Genomic DNA, 20461 nt, shown 5'->3' on the forward strand with positions numbered 1-20461 from the left:
ATTCCCATGGAAAGTTTCCAGCTTGGAGTATTTCCAAAATTCCTCAGCTTAACTTTCTGGAACTATTCCACCTGTTTGCAACCCAACCAGCAACCTGTAACAGATGTGTAGGTGATGCTCTGATTGCAGTTGATTTGATTTAACAGTGCAGCACATCATTGTTCAAAGTTAAAACTATTCCAGTATGGATTGGGGGAGACGATGAAAGAAAGCATTAGCTTTAAAAAAAAAAGTGAAGTGTCGGATAAGCTACATATAACACACTGTCGACTCTCTTCCCCCCTCAGGTCCATGCCAAGTGGGTTTTAGATACTGATGCCTTCAACGAGTGGATGAATGAAGAAGACTACGAGGTGGACGAGAACAAGAAACCAGTCTGCTTCCGCCAGAGAGTCTACCCCAAGGAGGAAGAGGTATGGTGTGTGTTTGTGTTTGTTTGTTTGTTTGTTTGTGTGTGTGTTTAAATATTCCCAAAGGTTCATCCAGACTTTGTTAATTGGTACAAATTTGAAGCTACAGTATGAGCCCAAACACTTCCCATTCTCTGCATGTTCAGTGTCAACAACAAGTTTTCTGATTGAGTCTAAACTGACGCTGATAAACAACAGAAGAAGTCAGAAGTTGTGTACTGAACGATATGTTGAGTGTGTGTGTGTGTGTGTGTTAAGTCCTTTCCGTAGATTTGTGTTTGTCGCATGAAGTGGATTGTGTATCGTCCTCCTGCGTCTGTTTGTCGCCCATCCTTTCCAAAAACCTTTCCTTTTACACTTTCTCTCCTTCTGATGTATTACAGGGTTTCTGTTCACGTTTGGAAAAATCAGACAGGGCTGGTAAATTTTATAAAGAAATCTTTACTAGCTGCAAATGTACAGACCCAAATTTTTCACATGATTGCAGTTAGATGACATGTAAAAGATTTAATAAAGAGGGAAGACTTTTATATATGGAGGCACCTTTTAGTTTATGCTTCATATTAAACTAACTGCTCGTGTAGATGTATCAATGCTGCCCGTTATAATAAGACAAGTAAAATTGGCAGCTAAATAAAAGTGTGTTTTGATTTAGAAGTGTCTTTTTTAAAATTACCTTTTGGTAACAGACTGCACAGGGAAAGAAAACATTTAAAAAATCTGCAAAAAAGACAGTTAAACAGTACAATGACTGTTTCTCCACAATGATCAAATCAACAAGGGAAATTTTAGATATATGAGGAGATATTTTAAGAGGTCAGTATTAGAGTTGGGCAATAAATTGATATTAGATTAGATTAGTAGTAGCTTTATTGTCATTGAAAATAAAATAAATAATATATAATAAAATAATCTGCAAAAAAGACAAATAAACATTACAAAGGTTAGGTGGTAGGTGACCGTTTCTTCACCTTTCTACACTCAAATCAATAAGTGGAAGTTTGAATAAAAGAGGAGATATTTTAGGAGAGGTCAGTTATTAGGATTGAGAAATAAATCGATATTATATCCTTATTGTGATATTTTATAGATATCATCTTAGATTTTGATTATCGTAATATGGTGTATAAGTGTCTTTTCCTGCTTTTTAAAGGCTGCATAATGTAAAAATGTAATTTTCTGAGCATAGCAGACTGTTATATTTGCTGCCTTTTATCCACTCAATCATTATATCCGCATTACTGATGATTATATAACAAAAATCTCAGTGCGCCCAGCCCTAGTCAGTACACAGGAACCCTGGTCGTCTCCTCCACCACCACAGCATCCTCACCCCACCCCAACCCTCCCTCCTCCCCTCCTCTTCCCCCCGGCCGTCGTTCTCCCACTGCTTCCCTTCCTTGTGTGTGCAACCGTTCCATCCTCTCATTCTGCGGCTCTTTCTCTCATCCTCCATCCCTCGCTCCCTGCGCTGCACGGGGTTTGTCTGATCAGTCTTCCCGTACGCCCGATCGCAAGGAGCGCAAGGCCAACTCTGCCGGCAAGAAGAGGAGACGCTCGCCCTCGCCGCCCAGCACTCCCGCCGAGTCCCGCAAGAAGGGAGGAAAGAAGGGGTAAGGGAGCGGGTTTTTAACACTAGGTTTCAAATCCTGAACGTGTGTGCAAAACATTCTGGTTTACGTGTTTCCAGTTTCAATTAACGTGACTGTGACTCCGATTTTAGGAACCCGGGGCCTCACTGGAAGCGACGGGGCCACAGAGGCGAAGAGGAGGACACGGAGGAGGACATGACTAAGGACATGGACGACTCTTCGGCCGGTGCCAGTATGGAAGAGGGCAGCATGTCCAAAAATGGTATGTACCAGTGGAGGTGGGGGCTGAGCTTTTAAAAAAGTATTATTATTGCATTATCACTTTGAACAATCAGATGAAGTCAGCAGTTTGGTTAAAATGTCAACCCAAGAAGAGCTGTGCTATTGATCCACACACAAAAAAGTTACATTATCTTGTTAAAACTATTAAAATTGCATCAACTCTGCAAGAAGCAAAAAACACGTTTTCTTTTATTTGAGTGGAGGATGAATTTAATGATTAATTGATAATGACACTTGCAGATCAGGTTGCTTTTTCTGTTTATTAACTTCACTCTCTATTGATTGTTTGAGCACTCGAGGTCTGTGTACAAATGATTGACAGAAAGTTGGCCGTCACCGTTTTCTAAGTTTAGATTTCCCCCGGTGCTGTTAATGCTGAATGAGCCAGAAGCCTGAAGCCTGAGGGCGCGAACGATTTGTAGTTGAACTTGAGGAGCAAGTTCAGCCTTGAACAGGGGCGGAGAGACGGGTCGCCTTCTAGGGCTGCAGCCTTGAATGTTTTTCTTTAAAAAGCCCTTTTTAAAAAAAATCAATTTCTCTGAGCAGTAACTTCAACCCACTGCTGGCTGAATCTGAGTTTATAACAATTGTGGTTAAGAGTGAAACATCTGAACACATTTCAGTTGAGGCAGTTTTACTGAGTGAAATATAATTAAAAATTCAAATATTTTGTTGTTTTTCTCTCAATTTAATGCCTTTTTTTTGGGGGGGGGGGGTTGTTAATTAGGATTGAAATAAATCACTACTACTAATACTAATCATGCACTGCAGTTAAATTGAAGTTTGTGCATATGTATTATCAACATCAACAAAATGAATAAAATTGGCCCTGGCTCTGGGAGTTCGAGGCTTAGCGACAGATCTGCCCTTGGTCTTATAGTCTGAGCAGCTTGTTCTTAGTCACAACGCTGTGTCAGATTATAACTGAAGAGCAGACGTGCAGCTGCAGAGGAGGGAAAGTGACACAAACTAAGGGAAAGAAGAAGAAGGTCGTCTGCATGCTGACAGTTTCAAGCTTGTAATAAAATGTTTTGATGTTAGTCCTTTCGAGGTTTTGGTCAAACTCCATCTGCTGCATTTTGCTTTAACTTGTACTTTACTGACGTGCACACTACCCACCAATCTTTGTCTGTGTTCTTTTTAGCCATTTTGACATAATGGAGTTTAAATAAATGGAACAAGAATTGCTTATCCTTTTTTTTGTCATCATCAAGGCCTTATGTTTTTGGCCAGAAATGACTATTTTTATGTTCACTATATTTCTGAATCCTGTTAGAAAGTTTGTCAGTCTAAATTGCAATTCAAAAAAGTGCTGTAGTGTTTTTTAAATATATGTTTTTATTGAGGCAAACAAACCATTTTCATTTACAAGTTTACAGAAAGTAAGACACAAAGTTTTGTTTCGTTTTTTTAAAAGGGAGAGAAGAAAACATGAACAAACATGGTACAGGTGTCTCCTGTTCTCAAAAACATACTAATATACAAATTAAAAATAAGAGTCCACCAAAAGGGACAAAGGGAGCACAATCACAGGGGGAAAGTTATGAAGAGTGTTTTTACTAAGACAAGAAATCAATGATTAGTCAGTTAAGAGGTACTTAAATGCCAGCTTCTTTTTATTTTTTATAAACTGTTAAAGTATTTTATCACACAAGAATTCCAAACATTTCCTCTTTCTTACTTCTCAAATATGAACATGTATAAGTTTTCTTTGCTTTCATTGTAAATTTGTATTTTTTGTACTGTAGGTTTAAAAAACAAAGAAGAAAGTATTTGAACACACAATATAAACGAACAATCAATTATTAAAAACGGATAACAGAGGACCAATTTAAATCTGTAGCATGTTTCTGTGCTCGTTTCTGAATCACTGCAGCAGAAAAGTCATTTCCTCTCACAAACATACAGATAGGCATCATGTTGCAGTCAGACAAAGTAGGAAAACAGCCTGAGGACGCGTTTTTTGAATTAACCAGCGATGAATGGAGCTCGATCTCTTCTCTCCTTCAAGATCCTCTTTCAAAAGAATTAAACTCACAATCCTGACTAAAAATGCTCTTTATAGACCAAGTCCCATCTGCAATGTCCCACTTTTACAAAAATCTCCTAACACACAGTCTATTTTAGTGTCCCTTTTTTCAAAAACCAGAGTGTTAATGCCTCTCTGCCTGCAGCTGAATTAAAAACTGTCTTTGAATTTATTTATTTTTAAATTTTTACTTCAATGCTCATATATCTTTTCTTTTTTTTTTTTTTTTTTTTTTTTTACTCTTTTTTTTTTTTTAATTTATATACACAGCAAATTCAAAGAGAGACAGTGAAAATACTCCAGTGAAAAGAGGGAATGTGGCTGACTTGGGTATGTGTCTATGACTGAAATTATCTGTCTAGTTGTGTGTGAATTAATCACTCATTTAGAAAAACAGCAACAACAAAAACTTACTGTGATCAGTTCCCAACTAAGTTTTCAGTATAGACCGTGCCGCCGTGTGATGTTTCTCAACTACAATCGAATGTTTTATTGTCTTTCAGATGACATGGAGGACGACTCTGTGCTGTCTGGTGGAAAGGTGAGATGATTTTTAAAGCTCCTTGTCTATTTAGTATTATATATCATCAACAAATTAAACACTGCTGATGTGTGCGAGTGAGAGAGATGTAAATAACAAGTGATGACTAACCATTTGCTTGGCTGCTCAGTAGGACTTCAACCAATTATTTATAGTCATTATTAATCAGGCTTTGAATATGTTTTTAGCTATTTGTGTATATAATGTTATAAATTGACACTGACATGTTATTAGAGCTCAATGCCATGTCAGTCCATTAAAAAAAGAAGCAAAATTGGTTAAACAGTAGCTCAGTTTTCTAAATTAAATGCCACATAAACTAAAAATGTCTCTGCTTTGATGCACTGTATACTATCATGTAGGGAAGATGTTTTTTAGAGTAAAAAGTATTTTTTTTTTTTTTTTAATGAAATGAGCCCCACAAAATATGAGAAAAACCTCATGCTAAACATTTACAAAATTTGTCATCCGTCTTTTCTCATAAATACTTCAATTTAATCACAATGAGATAAAGAAATTATTATGAATGTTCCCCAAAGTGAATTCAGGGGATCAGTTTTATCCTGAAACATGTCTGAGGGATGAGAAATTGTTTAATACATTTTTTTTTTACTTTTCAGGCAGATAAATAAGTTGTCAGTGCCCATGAAAATACATTTTACATTTTTTTAACATGCAATACATTAATTAACACTGTAGACTGGACTTTTAGTGTGAAACCATTTTTTATATAGCACCAAGTGCGCTTCCGTTTCCTTGCAGGCAAAGACTTTGATTTTGAAAGCATCTAGCCTTTAATGATGATAATGGTAATAATACATTTTATTTGTAACTCATGATACATTTGAAACAAATCTCAACGTGCTACAAGGTAAAAGCATCAAGGTAAAAGACAGATCATAAAGAAACTAACATAAAACATCATAAAAATAAAAGCAGGTCAATTGTTTTATTATTGTATTATTATTATAGTCGATAGTAAAAATCCATAATTGTTTTTTAGTTGTGCTCACACAGAACCTGCATTCATCCTGCTGCAGGTTTATTTATTTCTACTCTTTATTTATTCTCTGTTTAGTGCTGTTGTGTCTTTAGGATTGTATTTATTTCATGCATGCACCACTATTATAAGATTACACTTTATTGATCCCCATGGTGGCAAATTTAGGTGTTTCAACACTTGTCGTCTAAATTAATTGAATGCAGGATGACGAGGATCAGGGCAAAGCTGAAGTAAACCGACTGATAGACGCCAGCGAAGACAACGTGACCGAACAGACGCACCACATCATCATCCCCAGCTACAGCTCTTGGTTTGACTACAACTGGTAAGAGCCTGGTCAGGATGTACGTCACAGGAAAAGGCTTGTGTGTGTTTGTAGATTTGATTCCCAATTGTTAATTTATGTATTTATTTTTTCTGCCAGCATCCATGAAATTGAGAGAAGAGCCCTGCCTGAGTTCTTCAACGGAAAAAACAAGTCCAAAACTCCAGAGATGTGAGTTTAGACGCAGACCAAGCATCCACACATTAGCTGCATATTACAATAATGTCGTGCCCCGCTAACGTGATTCTTCCCGACTCCCTAACAGATACCTGGCGTACCGCAACTTCATGATCGACACGTATCGGCTAAACCCTCAAGAGTATCTCACCTCCACTTCCTGCCGCAGGAACTTGACCGGAGATGTCTGCGCTATCATGAGGTGAGCCAAGTTTCTCAGTTTGAGTCTTTAATTTTTTATGAGTTGAGTTACTAGATCCAAATACTGAAGGTTCAAAAAGATAAAGTTTTAAAAGCTTCACTGTTTTCCTCCCGTGTTAAAATTGACCCTAGGACAACAGGAAGGTTAAGTTTATGTGATTCTATTGGACGCTCTTTGACACGTGCAGAGAGCAAACAAAACATACAATAAGTTTAATGTTGGCCACTCATCATCATTATTCACAAAATTAACAGTAATTAGCAGCAGTTGATATAACCTGCTTCTGGAGACATTTGTCATTTTGACCAGTGAAAGCAGCAGCCAGTAGTACTTGTTTCTTCTTTACACTGCTTCAGACACTGAGGTCCAAAAAATAACTGATAATAATTTGTCTTGGAGAGGAGTAAGTCCATGCATTTTTTCAACCTCAGTGTCTGAACTCTTGTCAGTAGCCGCCTGCTTTAATACTAGCAGGCCAAGTTGCACAAAATACAGTAAAAAAAAGAAAAAGGATTGTATTTTTCAGTCCGATACCAAGTCCATTAAAATATTCCCAGATCAGCCCTGACAATGATCCGATCAGGTCTAGCGATAGACGAGAAATCTCATGAACATTATTCCTACTAAACTCACCAGGTGTCACTCTATAATAGTGCTAAAACTGCACAGATGTATTGTGGGAAACAGTGCTATTAAATATGTTTAGAAGAAATATGCCAATATTAGCCAATGTAAATATATTATATTTTCTCACTTTAAAAAAAAAATAAATTCACCCTTTATATTTGCCTTTTTATATTTATATCTTTACTATTTTGTTATATGTGCGTGTTAAATTTATCTTCAAATGTAAAAGTTATCCAACCCTAATTTAATGGCTGTCTTGTCTCCAGGGTCCATGCATTCTTGGAGCAATGGGGTTTGGTGAACTATCAGGTTGATTCAGACAGTCGCCCACTGCCCATGGGCCCCCCACCCACACCCCACTTCACGGTGCTGGCTGACACACCCTCAGGCCTCATGCCCCTGAACCACCGACCTCCACCGGTAAGGGTGACTTGAAAAAACATATTGGCTTAGTGACGGTAACCGATTCCCTGTGTGCTATTTCCAAGAGATTATGTTTAAAATCACACTGAAAAAACTGATAGAAAGGTCTTTTTATAGGCACTAAATGTTGATAAATGTGTCGCGTTTCATCCCTCCAGATCCCCCCTCCACAGCAGATGCCCAACTTCCCAGACAAAGGCAAAGACAAGGCCATGGCCATCGACCTGCAAAACTTCGGCCTTCGGACTGACCTTTACAACAAGAAAAAGGTGAGCACATGACACCATCCTTCATATGATTCTCTACATTTAGAATTACAATTGCCTTTTTATTCCTAAAATAGTAAATTAAAGAGAAAAAGGGTAAACAGTGATTGAGGGCAAAAATTGCTGAAAATGAATTCCTACTTAAAATATACCTTATACACGTTCTTATTATTTGTTTACTGTCTTAATGTGATTGTTTGTGGTTTCCTGTAGGCTAAAGCCGTGACCTCCACCAGGGAATGGACCGAGCAGGAGACTCTACTGCTACTGGAGGTGAGTCCCGCAGTAAATAGGAAAGGAGGAATCTGCTCAAACACTGTAAATTATATTTAGCTGCTCAGTTGTAAACACTGATGGAAAACATTGGGGTGTTTTGCGTTGCCTTTTCGTCTATCCTTCCCTTCCCATCTTCTGTCTGTCACCCTTTGTCTTTGCCCGTCTCTTTCTTCCCATTTGTTCCTCATTCTTCAAACTTTTCCTGTAAGCCTTGAACCTTTTGAATCAAATTTTCCTTCCTCACTCACAGTGGCCTTCTCTCCTCTTTTTATTCACTTTTTAATTACTCTCCTTATCACAGTGCAAAACCCTCTTCCCTGTATCTCTCCTTCCTTCTCACCTGCCCTTAAACACTTTAAATCTTTACCTCTGTCCTCTATCACCTTCATATTTTCCTGCATTTCTCTGTGAATATTGCTAAGGAGGTGTTACAACCTCTAAGACTAATTATGTGAGCTGCAATGATTAATTGATTAGTCGATCAAATTCTATAGCATAAATGTCCAACAGTGTTTGGCTCCAGCTTCTTAAATGTGCTGATTTGGTGTTTTTCTTCATCATATGACAGTGAATTTAATATTTTAAGGTTTTGGATTGTTAGTAGATAAAACTAGCAAATTGAACACATCACAATGGCCTCAATCACTGTTTTTTAATCATTTCACAGACTAAACGATTGATTTGATTTGATTTTTAGTTTTAAAATAGCTGTTTGTTGCAGTCCTAATATTATGACTCCCTCACCTGATAACAGGCTCTTGAGATGTTCAAAGACGACTGGAACAAAGTGTCGGAGCACGTTGGTTCACGCACCCAAGACGAGTGTATCCTGCACTTCCTGCGGCTCCCCATCGAAGATCCATACCTGGAGAACACAGAGTCCTCTCTGGGCCCTCTTGCCTACCAGCCCATACCCTTCAGCCAGTCTGGAAACCCCGTCATGAGCACTGTTGCCTTCCTTGCCTCTGTGGTCGACCCCAGAGTGGCTTCTGCTGCTGCCAGGGCAGCCTTAGGTGAGATTAAACTTTTCTGACTGTTACATTTACTGTTAATGACATCCAAAACGATCCAGCAGTCACATTTTTTGCAAATAACAAGACAATCGCGAGTATCATATTAATATCAGCCATGAAATGAAAATGGGAAATGTCCTCCATCTGCAGAGGAGTTCTCCCGTGTGCGTGAAGAGGTGCCAGCTGAACTGGTGGAGGCCCACGTGAAAAAGGTACAGGAGGCAGCCAGGAGCACGGGCAAGGTAGACCCCGCCTTCGGCCTGGAGAGCAGCGGCATCGCTGGCACCGCCCCAGATGAGCCTGAAAAAACAGGTGAGTAACACTTAATGACGACTGACGGCCAGAAACAGTAGCTGAGCTGCCAAAAACCCATGAATTAAAGAAATTGTATGGGAAAATGGAAGCATTGTTTTAAGTCAGTAAATAGAGATTTATTTACATACTTCTCAGAAAAAAAGTTACAAAGAGCTTTCCATTAATAGCATCAAGCAAACCCACTAGTAATGAAATAAAAAGTAAAATAGTTAAAAAAACAGAAATAATATCAACGAAACAGAAAAACGTGATTTTAGAAAAGTGTGGGATTACAAGTATAGTAATTAGTCGTCTTCTTTAACCAGTAAATATTTGATCCTATTCACACAAGATTTGGTAGTTTTGTGTGTTGTGATGTCTGCGGCCACTAGAGGGCAGCAGATACTCGGCATCAGGCAGGACGGGCACATCTGTGATGCAGAATATTGCCCTTTGTGTATGTGTGAGGACATTATAAGAGTGGACAGTGTCAGCAGTCTGTCTTTTGCTCTCATCCTTGTTTTTTTTTTACCTCCTGCTCTAAAAAAAAAAGAGATTGTTTTCACCTGAGTATGAGGCAGAGATAATCACGTCTTGACGTTTGAAGTCGATACACCTCTCAATTTACCAGCGGAGGGATGAACAATGCAGGAGTATTGGTGTGTGTGTGTGTGTGTGTGTGTGTGTGTACAGCCGTGGTAACCAGTGGATTAAAACGGCGGTGGCAGATGGGGCGGGGGAGAGGGAGGAGGGAGAGCAGAAAACTGGGTCATCACACTCTACCATGTGCTTATCTCTTTCTCTCCTCCTCTATTTGGCTCTGTGCTTTCTTGAAAAAATCTTTCTTTCTTTCTTTTTTTTCTTCCACTGTTGCTCACTTCTTCCTCTCCTCTCCAAACACACACACACAATATACCACAATCATCCGTTACACCTGAATTAATGCCCTCCAGAGCCACAGTTGGAATCAATAAGCTTAAATGCATTCAGTGCCTCGAATGGCCCAAAGAGCCCGACCAACACACACATCACACAATCAATATTCAAACCCATAACACACGCTCAAGTGCACCCAGGACATGGTTTCACACTCATCGTACATGTATTCAGTCGCTTGTGTGTGTGTGTGTGTGTGTGTGTGTGTGTGTTGTGAGTGCGTGCACACACTTAAACTCACTCCACACTCTTCCCTGTGGGCCTGTCCACTTAAAATGCCTTTGGCCTTAATTTCCTCTCCTGATGTCCTCTCAAAGACTTGTTTTTAAGAGAGAGAGAGAGATTTTAAATGCATTTTTACTTTAAACCTTTGCTAATGTCACTGTTGCCTCATTCTCTTATCAATGTGTTAAATGATTTATTCTGTAATTTCTATGTCGTGGTTTTGAATGCATGAACAGAATCTCACCCTCCTTTTTTTTTTTACTTGTTTTTAACGATTCCTGGGGAAATTGAAGAGAACATTTCAGCTACAGTAAATAATCATGATCAGTGTTAGCGTATGATGTGATGTGACATTTCTTCGCCCATCTGTCACTTACAGAAACCACAGAACCAGAAAAGGTGGACACGGACACAGACTCCCAGCAGGGTGACAAGGTAAGACTACTTAATAAAAGAAATAGGTTAAAAGTCAGGGAAAGTTACTTTGTATGAAACACACTTAAGAAAAGCATAAGTTGACCAAAATGCTGAACACTTCTTTATCAGTCTTGTTGATGACTCCAGCTGACTCTGCTACAGTGATTTCTCAGCTTTTTTCTGATGGTGAATGAAATGTGTCTCTCAAAGCTAATCATTCAGTTATCAAATCCAAAAAGCACCTGAATGCTTCCTTTATTTATTTATTTATTTAGTTAGTTAGTTATTTGTGTTTTCAAGACAAAATACAAGATAACTCTACCAGGTGCTGCACTGCCCATGTGGTCGATTTCCACCCTAAATATTAGTGTAATGTTGCAGAGTTATGCTGCAATCAAGCTGTCAATCAAGATTTGGCCTTTGATGTAATTCTCGGGGGTTCACTGTGCATAAGAACAGACAAACTAAATACAAGGTGGGAGAGAGAGAAAAAGTGCTGCATCCCTCAACCAATATGTGCAGTTTAGTCATTTATCACACATTAAAGAAAAATGTAAATATATTACAATGAGTGCTTGAGAGGTCGGGTGCACACTGAAAAGAGACCTTGACATGCATTTTGACTCACAAATGCAAATCTCTATAATCACAGGTATTTCGTGACATGTAGGATGATGCCTTCAAACTTTGCAAATCAGATGAACTGATTTGATTTTAAAATCGTTTTTTTTTGTTTGTTTGGACAATTTTTAAAACCTCACATCTCATTTCCGAACCCTTGATCGTTAGAAGCACTCATTGTAATATATCTTAATATTTGTGATAGATGACTAAATTGCACATGTTGGTTGAGGGATGCTGGTCTTCTGTATTCATCCTCCCTCCAGCACTTTTTTTTATCTCTCCCATCTTGTATTTAATTGGTCTTTTCCACCGCATTTGGACCATTCCTCTTGGTTTTGGAAAAGGCCCAGCGGGTGAATGTAATAGCAGTTCATGTTGTCCTCGCTCTGCTGGGCAGCTTTGCGCCTGATGACTTCTTCATTAGCATCCATTAACCCAGTGTTAGACACAATCATAGTGATTTTCCCTCCTAAAGTGAAGAGGGGGTCACGCTTCGACCCAGTATTGTGTTACTGTGTCCTGTGCATTGACCAGCGTTTACTGGCCACTTAGATTTGAAATAAAAATTACAGTAATTGCATCCACATTTACCTCTTATGCTATTTTTGGTTGAAGACATAACCCTCTTTTTTGGCTATTTGTGGGGGTTTTTTCTTAGTTTTGGTCAAAGTGAGACTTTACATATAACTTTTTTTCTGTGTCCCCATCATCCTTCAGGCGGAGTTGAAGGACGAGGCCGAGAAGCCCAGTGAGTCCGCAGAGAAGAGCGACAAGACAGAGACCACGGAGAAAGTAAAGAAGGAAGGAGCGGAGACGTCGGAGCGTGAGGAGGAGAGCGAAGAGGGAGGAGAGGCGAAGACCACTCCAGCAGGTAATGCTGAGTTTCATGTCAAAAATTGTTCATAAAAAAAGAAATATCATGCACGTCTTTGTTCAAAAGCTTGCAACTAGAATATTTTCTTATCACAAGATGTTTTAATCCAACAAGGATATTTGTCATGTAAAATCAGGTGTGTGGGTTTTTTTGTTGTTGTTAGTATTAATAAAGTAAACCTTTAATGATTAGCAAAAATACCAAACAGTTTCTACCTCCAGCTTGTCAAATATAATATTTACTGGGTTTCTTTGTTTTATGTAATTGTAAACTGAAGGTTTTTGTGTTTTGGACTGTTGGTGAAACAAAACAAGACATTTAAAAACTTAATTTTGGCCTGCAGGAAATTATAATGACCATGTTTTACTTTTGGGTCTCTAAAATACATCAAATTCATCAATAAAACATATTAAACTACACAAAATTCAAACGAGTACAAACTATGGAGTTATCTTGTAGTTACCACTTGTGGCCACAGGAGTCACTGTTCAGCAAAGGTTAAAGTCTTTCTTCTTTAAAACTTTTACACAAGTATACAGAAGGATATTTTCTTTACATGTTTAACGCTGTCTTCTCTGCTTTCTGTCTTTCCCTCCTGTCAGAAAAAGACAAGGAGGAAGCAATGGAGACGTCGTCCTCGGATCAGGAGAAAGATAAGGAGGAGAAGGCAGCTACAGAGGAGGGAGAGGAGAAGAGGAAGAAGCTGGAGCATGACATCGGAGAGGGTAACATCGCAACTGCGGCCGCCGCTGCCCTCGCATCTGCTGCCACAAAAGCTAAGGTGAGACAAGCACAGCAAGTCTCATGTTTTTAATGTTCGCCTGTGTTGTCATGTCAAATGCTCAAATATTGTGCACTAAAGCCACAGTACTGCAGGATGTAATTCCCCTTCAGGATTCTTTTAGACTTAAACTTTCACTTTTTCTTGACTAGAAGCCCTTCAATCTGCTAATGTTCTGCCCTCTTTTATGTTCTATAAAATGCGGAAAGAACGAGCTGAACGTCAAAGTCATGATGTTGTGATCGATCAGATATTCATGGTTTGTCGTCTCTTTCGTCTCAGCACTTGGCAGCGGTGGAGGAGAGGAAGATCAAGTCCCTGGTCGCTCTGCTGGTGGAGACCCAGATGAAGAAGCTGGAGATCAAGCTGAGGCACTTCGAAGAGCTCGAGACCATCATGGACCGAGAGAAAGAGGCTGTAAGTTGATGGGAACAGTATTGATTATTGCATTCCGGCTGATGTATGGACACTATGTACACTCACTAAGAGCTCTCAGCTTGTTATTAATAATGAAGGTGATTGTTAACGGAAGCTCATAATGCAGTTTTTAGTCACAACTACTCCCTGAAGTGTAAATGTGCATCTTAAACACTAGAACTGCAACAATTGAGTCAAATAATCGAATAGTTTATTGACTCAAAAATGAATCTGCAACCATTTTTTGAGTCACTTTTAGGGCTGTGGTCAAAAAATCGATCCGCGATCCGATATCGATTCACGCTGAAAAAGCACGATATTGATCCAAAAATGTTTGGAGCGATCTTTTCCAGGTGACTAAAGGCACTATTTTCTTTGACGCGCAAGGCGCACTATAAAAAGCGAGTGCCGGCTAAACGAAACCGAAACTTAAGATAGCGAGATGGCTGAAGCGGCACCACTAAAATCACCTTCTGGAATGAAGGCTGATGTTTGGCAACACTAGCATGTCTATGCATACTGTATCTTTACCTATTAAATACATAAAAACATGAAACGGAGAAAACGGTTCCCTTTCCCTCCGTCCAAAATGCTGCCATTACGATCAGCTGATAGTCAGCTGACATGACCGACTGGCTTTGCTCTCTCTCGCTCTCTCTCTCTCTCTCGCTCTCTCGCTCTCTCGCTCTCTCTCTCTCTCTCTCTCTCTCTCACGCCTGAGCATAAAAAGGTGATTGTCCTGTATGGCTGCATTGGAGAATACTGCAGTACAGAAAAGTTGTTCCTGAATGTAGTCACCTGTGTCTCCTTCTGTGTGATGTTGTATAAAGAATAGACTTTTTTTTTTTTTTTTTTTCTTTTTTTTTTTCAATCAAGCCATCTGTTACATGAACAACCTGTAAATGGCATTTCACAAGTATCTGGTTGTCAAAGACTGGGTACAGGGGGTTCTTGTAGTTTTCCAATATAGAGGGCCACTTAATTTTAATTTATTTATATTTTATTTGGCCATTGTTGTTTAGTTCTGGTCATTGTTTTAATGCCATGGATATGTTACTGAAATTTCAAATAATACTTGGATTTTTGTCTAAAATAAATACTTGATCAAGAATCAAGTATTTATTTTAGACAAAACTCTTCTCTCTCTGTGTCACTCTTACACATACACAATCACAAACACATGGAGCTGTTTTGTCTATGGGACAGTATTTATTTGCATTATGTCTGTAAATAGATCGATATCGAATCGAATCGGATCGAATCGTGGATCGAATCGGATCGTGACCTTATGAATCGGAATCGGATCGATCCAGGAAATTCTGATCGATTCCCAGCCCTAGTCACTTTCAAGCTGCTTTTTTGTTATATATGATAGTGAATTAAAAATCTTTCACTTTATGACTGTAAGATAAAATAAGCAAATGTAGACATCACAGAGAGATTGTAAATATCACAATTTAACGCGTTATAGACAAAACTATTATTGGAGAAGATAATGATTGGATTAATTGATGATGAAATAATCATTAGTTGCAGCCCTACACTGGACAACATGAAACATTTACAAGCTCCCTACATTCACACTTAACAGTCCAATAAATTAGTATCATCATTTTGAAAAAGTGAAGAGCACACTACACACTGTTTATATTTAGACCAAAAGTGAAGTGATGGGTTTGATTCCACATGAAATTCAGACGAGAACACACAGGACTCCACCTAATGTTCAATGAATGGACTGCGTGTTCAGTACAGCTGTTAATGTGTGTAGTCTCCAACGGACCAACTATTTATTAATTGAATTAAAATATGTTATATCAGGTAGTATAATAATATGAGATTTTGGACATATTGTGCAGCTCTAGTCTGAATCCTTTCAAACCTTTTTTATGGAATCTAATTATGTTCAGCGTTTGGGGGGAAAAAACAAACACACTCAAACTCTTTTGAACAATTTCTGTCCTGAGACATCATGGCTAAAAGTAGAATCTGTACAATGTTTATTTTTGATCAGTCGGATTGATCTGAAGTGTGATCACAACCCAGCTGAGGTTAACAAAAAACAAAAGGCACCTGATGTTTTTACTCAAGTGTGTGTGCACATTATTATTCAGTCTTCTCTGATTTTAAATAGTCTCGAAACTGCTCCAAATTCTTAATATCTTCAGGCGTTAAAAAACAAAACAGCTGAATTAAACCTGTGTTTGTTTGTTTGTTTGTTTGTGGTTCCAGAGGGAATTTAGAAAACTGATAAATTTGGGATTGAAAATTACCAAAATCTAAAATGATGGATAAATAATTTAAGAATGAAGCACATTGATGTAAAGTGATGGCAGGTGTGTGTGTGTGTGTGTGTGTGTGTGTGTGTGTGTGTGTGTGTGTGTGTGTGTGTGTGTGTAAAAATGACAGTGGTGATTCTGGATGATAAAGGTATGATTATGGACATGGAAAGCACTTCATTAAAATACAGGGTTTTTTAAATGATCGTCCATAAATATACAGTGTTACACAGTCATGTGGTCGCTGAATAAATATATGTGGCCAGTAAATATTTAGAGTTCATCTGCCAGTGTTGGCCTCGGTACAAGTTGGCTTCCCATGTGGTCCAAGTCTTCCACAGAGCCTGAAGAGGACACAGCGAATTACCTCTTTGTGAGGGAGCTGAATTGCAAATAAAACATTTTCCAGAGCAAAGCGGTTGTATATTCAGGCAAGTGAAACTGTTACCTGCTTCTACAGGCTGAATGAAAAGCCCTCAGCTGTGTGTGTCCCGCCGCTGGACGATCCCTGGAGACGCCAGTGAGAGTGTAAAACTGTGTTTTCCTGGTGGAGGCATCGGGATTGTAGCCCAGTTTCACAGCTGTAAATAGTGCATGAATAGCACTGGTTTACATAAGCTTTCTCAGCACTGAAGATAAACCAAACTTCTGCTGCTGCCATAGCTGTAAAACATCTTCAAAAAAACAAAGACAAAGGTTCGCACAGTTCAGCTTGGAGACACAAACACAGAATCAATGGCTTCACAGGTCTGTTCATGCAGCATCTCCTGTGCAGACATGCAGGCAACCTTCCCTGCAGGGGACGGCAGAACATTACACTGTTTATTAGTGTTTTTAGTTTGATTGGTATTAAATGTTCTCTCTGACAAAAACATCAAACCACACGTCCCCGATGATTGGTTATTAACATTTATGTTTAAAAAAAACCTTATAAATAATAGTGTGCCAAGAAAACCCTCTGAACCTTCTTCCACATTATTTTGTGCTATTAGAGGATGAAATAGGGACAAATGGTGGTCAAATTAAATATAATGTTTTGGTTTACGACCCTCAGTGATCATTTCATGGGCCCTCAGTGTTCCTCAGACATCTTGGGAAACAGCTGCTCTACACTGACCTTCACCCACCAGTTATTATTATTATAGCTGCCCGTTGTTCACTCTCTCACTGTTGGTTATAACAAACCTCTTCATTTAACCATCTTTCTCCATCTTTCTCTCTCTCTCCATCTCTCTCTGCAGTTGGAGCTTCAGAGGCAGCAGCTGCTCACCGAGCGTCAGGCGTTCCACATGGAGCAGCTCAAATACGCCGAGATGAAGGCGAGGCAGCAGATGGAGCAGCAAGCTGCCGCCGTTGCTGCCGCCGCCGCTCAGGCTCAAGGACAGGGACAGGCTTCGGGTCCTGGACCCCACTCAGGGCCTCCTCCTTCAGGCATGCACCACGGAGGACCTCCACCTCACCACGGAGGACCACCACCTCACCATGGAGCACCCACGCCCCACCACGGAGGGCCCCCAACTGGTGCTGCCATGCACCCTGGCTACCCTCCGATGGGTCACCACCCCATGGCTCCTCACCACCCAGGACAGACAGGTGAGTCGAACAAAAAAAAAAAAAAAACTCGAACAAAAAAATACTGCGTGAGAGAGAAAATAATATAAGAATAATGACGACAAGATGGTGATTTTCGTCATCATTTAGTAAAACAAGTAAGTGTCAGACATTACGCTGTCCTCTCCGCCATGTTCAACAAAATATCTGAATGCTTTCTCCACTACAGGACCAATGGGACCAAGCCAGCCGATGCCAACCCGTATGATACCTGGCCCGCCCTCTGCTGGCCCCCCTCCTGGCGGTATGCCTCCCATGATGCCTCCACGCCACCCTGGAGCTCCCAACGGCATGTGTGAGTATAAACCCCCTTCTGCCACATTGACTCATTATGATTGAGTTGTGTTTGTTCACATGTATAAAAGTGTTGGGGTTGGGGATTTATTTGAGGTGCTGAGTTCAGTTAATCAGAGCCAGTGTACTTTAAACTAGGGATGGCTCGATCTGATACTCAGGATCGGTATCGGTCCGATATTGGTCAAAATTTCAGGATTGAACATTGAAAAAAACAATTATAGCCCGTCCGATGTGATACCTAAGCCCAAATCCTCAACTTAACTTTGCGAGCCATCCCTACTTTAAACTGTAGGAATGTTTCTATAAACTAGTATTTACACCATAAATGTTTCTGGAAATCTAAATATGGTCTTGACCCAAGAGCAGACAGTTGTTTTTTAATATGAATATATTATATTAACATCTTATCACACGCCAAGCCTCAAGTTTGCATTTATTTCTGCAGCTATTCAACACCTCAAATCATGATGTCAACTAAAGCAAATACCAACATTTTTAAAAATTCAGGCAGTTAATGAACTTAAATATCACCATACAAATCTAAAATAACTTCACATGATCCAAAAAAACATTGCTCTAAACAATGTAAAAAAAAGTCTGTACTGTACATAATTTACAGCACTGCGGCTTCAATTTGACCATAAACACTTTGAAGAATAATGTAATATTTCTATGTTTATGTTCTTGGATGACGGGAATCAAAAGCCTGCTTCAGCATTTAAACTTTTTTGTAGATTTCACACCCGAAAAAGAAACAACACTGATCCTGGACTATTTGGTTTGGAGACAGTTTTACACAATTATTTAACAATTTGAGCCATTAAAACTTAATATGTGCATTTGATCCCTCGCCACAGTGGAGCAGTTCAAGATCTAAGCGTGTTTTCCATTTTTAAGAAAGTCTTAAAGTCTGAAACAATAAAGCACTAACCCTAACCCTAAGAAAAAAGTCCTTGCAGAGAAAAGGAGATAAGTTATATTAAAATACACAGGATTTTCGTCAAATGTTGGTAACAGATTTCTTCCACCTGTTACTCTAAACAGACAAATACGCCAGGAAATAAACATTATAGCGTTACGTAATGAGTTAAGCAACAGATTTGTGTTCTTCTCATTAAGCTGAGCGTCCTTCTTTCCTCTTTTTTAGACCCAGGCCCACCACCTGCACAGCCTGAAGCGGTACCTGCAGTTCCCATTGTTGGTCCTCCGGCGCCTACGAGTGGACGCGTGGCTGACAACTAAGACCTACACACACAAAAGCACACACAAACACACACACGCACAGAAAACTAACTCTGTCTCTGAACCTCAGCCCCCTTTTTTTGATGGCCTTTGCAACTGGCTCGGTATTTCCCCCCACAACACCCAAAACTACCATAAATTTCATCACAACATACAAACACACACACTCAAGGTTCAGTGGCAAGGGTGACCCAGTTTTTTCCAAACACACACACACACACACACACACACATACACACACACACACACACACATCCAGACTTCCTCTCAGGGCACAGCGGCAAGGTTCGTCTAGTAATAAACACTGTTTTTCTGCTCTGTTGGGCCAGATGGAGGCTGGAGTGAATGACTGTGTACAGAAAACAAAACAAGGAGACAGAACAGATGAAAAAGCTCCGTCTGTGTCTCACCTTTTCTCTTTTCAATGCTGTTTTAAATGACACTGTAAAAAAAACCCCTCCCCTTCCCCCTCCCGTCTCTTAACACAAAAACACACACATACATATACACGTACTTCTTCCTGTCTGGTGCCTCTTTACTCCAAGCCAAACACCAGGGGGAGCTAGTGACACCAGAGAACCCCCCCCCCCCCCTCACACACCTGGGGGTGAGTGTGTGTGTGTGTGTGTGTGTGTGTGTGTGTGTGTGTGTGTGTGTGTGTGTGTGTGTGTGTGTGTGTGTGTGTGTGTGTGTGTGTGTGTGTGTGTGTGTGTGTGTGTGTGTGTGTGTGTGTGTGTGTACGCTTGATCAGCCTGAGCTATGACACACAAGATAATGATGATTCAGACAATAAAATACACACACACACAGAGCACCCAGCCTGCCCTCACTCTTGTCTTGTCGAGTATCTACCTCTCGCTCCTCTTTAAATGATACACTGTAGTTCTCTGTGTGTGTGTGTGTTTGTACAAGTCAGAGGGGTGTTTGATGGCGGTTCACTCATCTGCTTTGCCTCCTTTTGAGCAGTCTGTGCCTCTCATGTAGAAAAGTAGAAGAAAATAAAAAATAGGCCAAATTTGACAAGTTTTAAAATATTCTTCTGTCTCCTCATGATTACTACAAAGTCCACAGTGAAGTCTTTTTTTTTTCTTTGACAACAAGGATAATAATAATAATAATGCTAGCTTTCTCATCTTAGTTGCCATCTGTGGATGAAGGAGTACAGACGCACCTTGGAAGCAGCTTAAAACTAATTAATTGTACATGGAGGTGAATATTTGTCACTCAAGATAGTCTGAAAATGAGCTTTCAAAATTAACCGACTTTTGTAACATCCTTTTCCATTATGACAAAAACAT

The 20461-nt window shown here is 39.6% G+C and overlaps 1 protein-coding gene across 1 annotated transcript in view; it reads left to right on the forward strand.

Moving 5' to 3' along the window:
- smarcc1a (SWI/SNF related, matrix associated, actin dependent regulator of chromatin, subfamily c, member 1a) overlaps positions 1-19837 on the forward strand; it is a 31001-nt gene extending 11164 nt beyond the window's left edge. The window contains exons 9-27 of the mRNA XM_053327305.1: positions 288-413; positions 1905-2023; positions 2134-2264; positions 4817-4854; positions 6061-6182; positions 6282-6353; positions 6448-6561; positions 7455-7608; positions 7770-7880; positions 8091-8150; positions 8908-9166; positions 9317-9478; positions 11001-11056; positions 12380-12533; positions 13139-13317; positions 13600-13734; positions 17255-17606; positions 17794-17919; positions 19069-19837. Of these exons, the coding sequence (XP_053183280.1) occupies positions 288-413; positions 1905-2023; positions 2134-2264; positions 4817-4854; positions 6061-6182; positions 6282-6353; positions 6448-6561; positions 7455-7608; positions 7770-7880; positions 8091-8150; positions 8908-9166; positions 9317-9478; positions 11001-11056; positions 12380-12533; positions 13139-13317; positions 13600-13734; positions 17255-17606; positions 17794-17919; positions 19069-19163 (2565 nt within the window). The 3' untranslated portion in view covers positions 19164-19837. The remainder of the gene's footprint in view (positions 1-287; positions 414-1904; positions 2024-2133; positions 2265-4816; positions 4855-6060; positions 6183-6281; positions 6354-6447; positions 6562-7454; positions 7609-7769; positions 7881-8090; positions 8151-8907; positions 9167-9316; positions 9479-11000; positions 11057-12379; positions 12534-13138; positions 13318-13599; positions 13735-17254; positions 17607-17793; positions 17920-19068) is intronic.
- The last annotated feature ends 624 nt before the right edge of the window (positions 19838-20461 follow it).

The sequence above is a fragment of the Scomber japonicus genome, chromosome 10, assembly GCF_027409825.1.
Source record: "Scomber japonicus isolate fScoJap1 chromosome 10, fScoJap1.pri, whole genome shotgun sequence".
Classification (NCBI taxonomy): domain Eukaryota; kingdom Metazoa; phylum Chordata; class Actinopteri; order Scombriformes; family Scombridae; genus Scomber; species Scomber japonicus.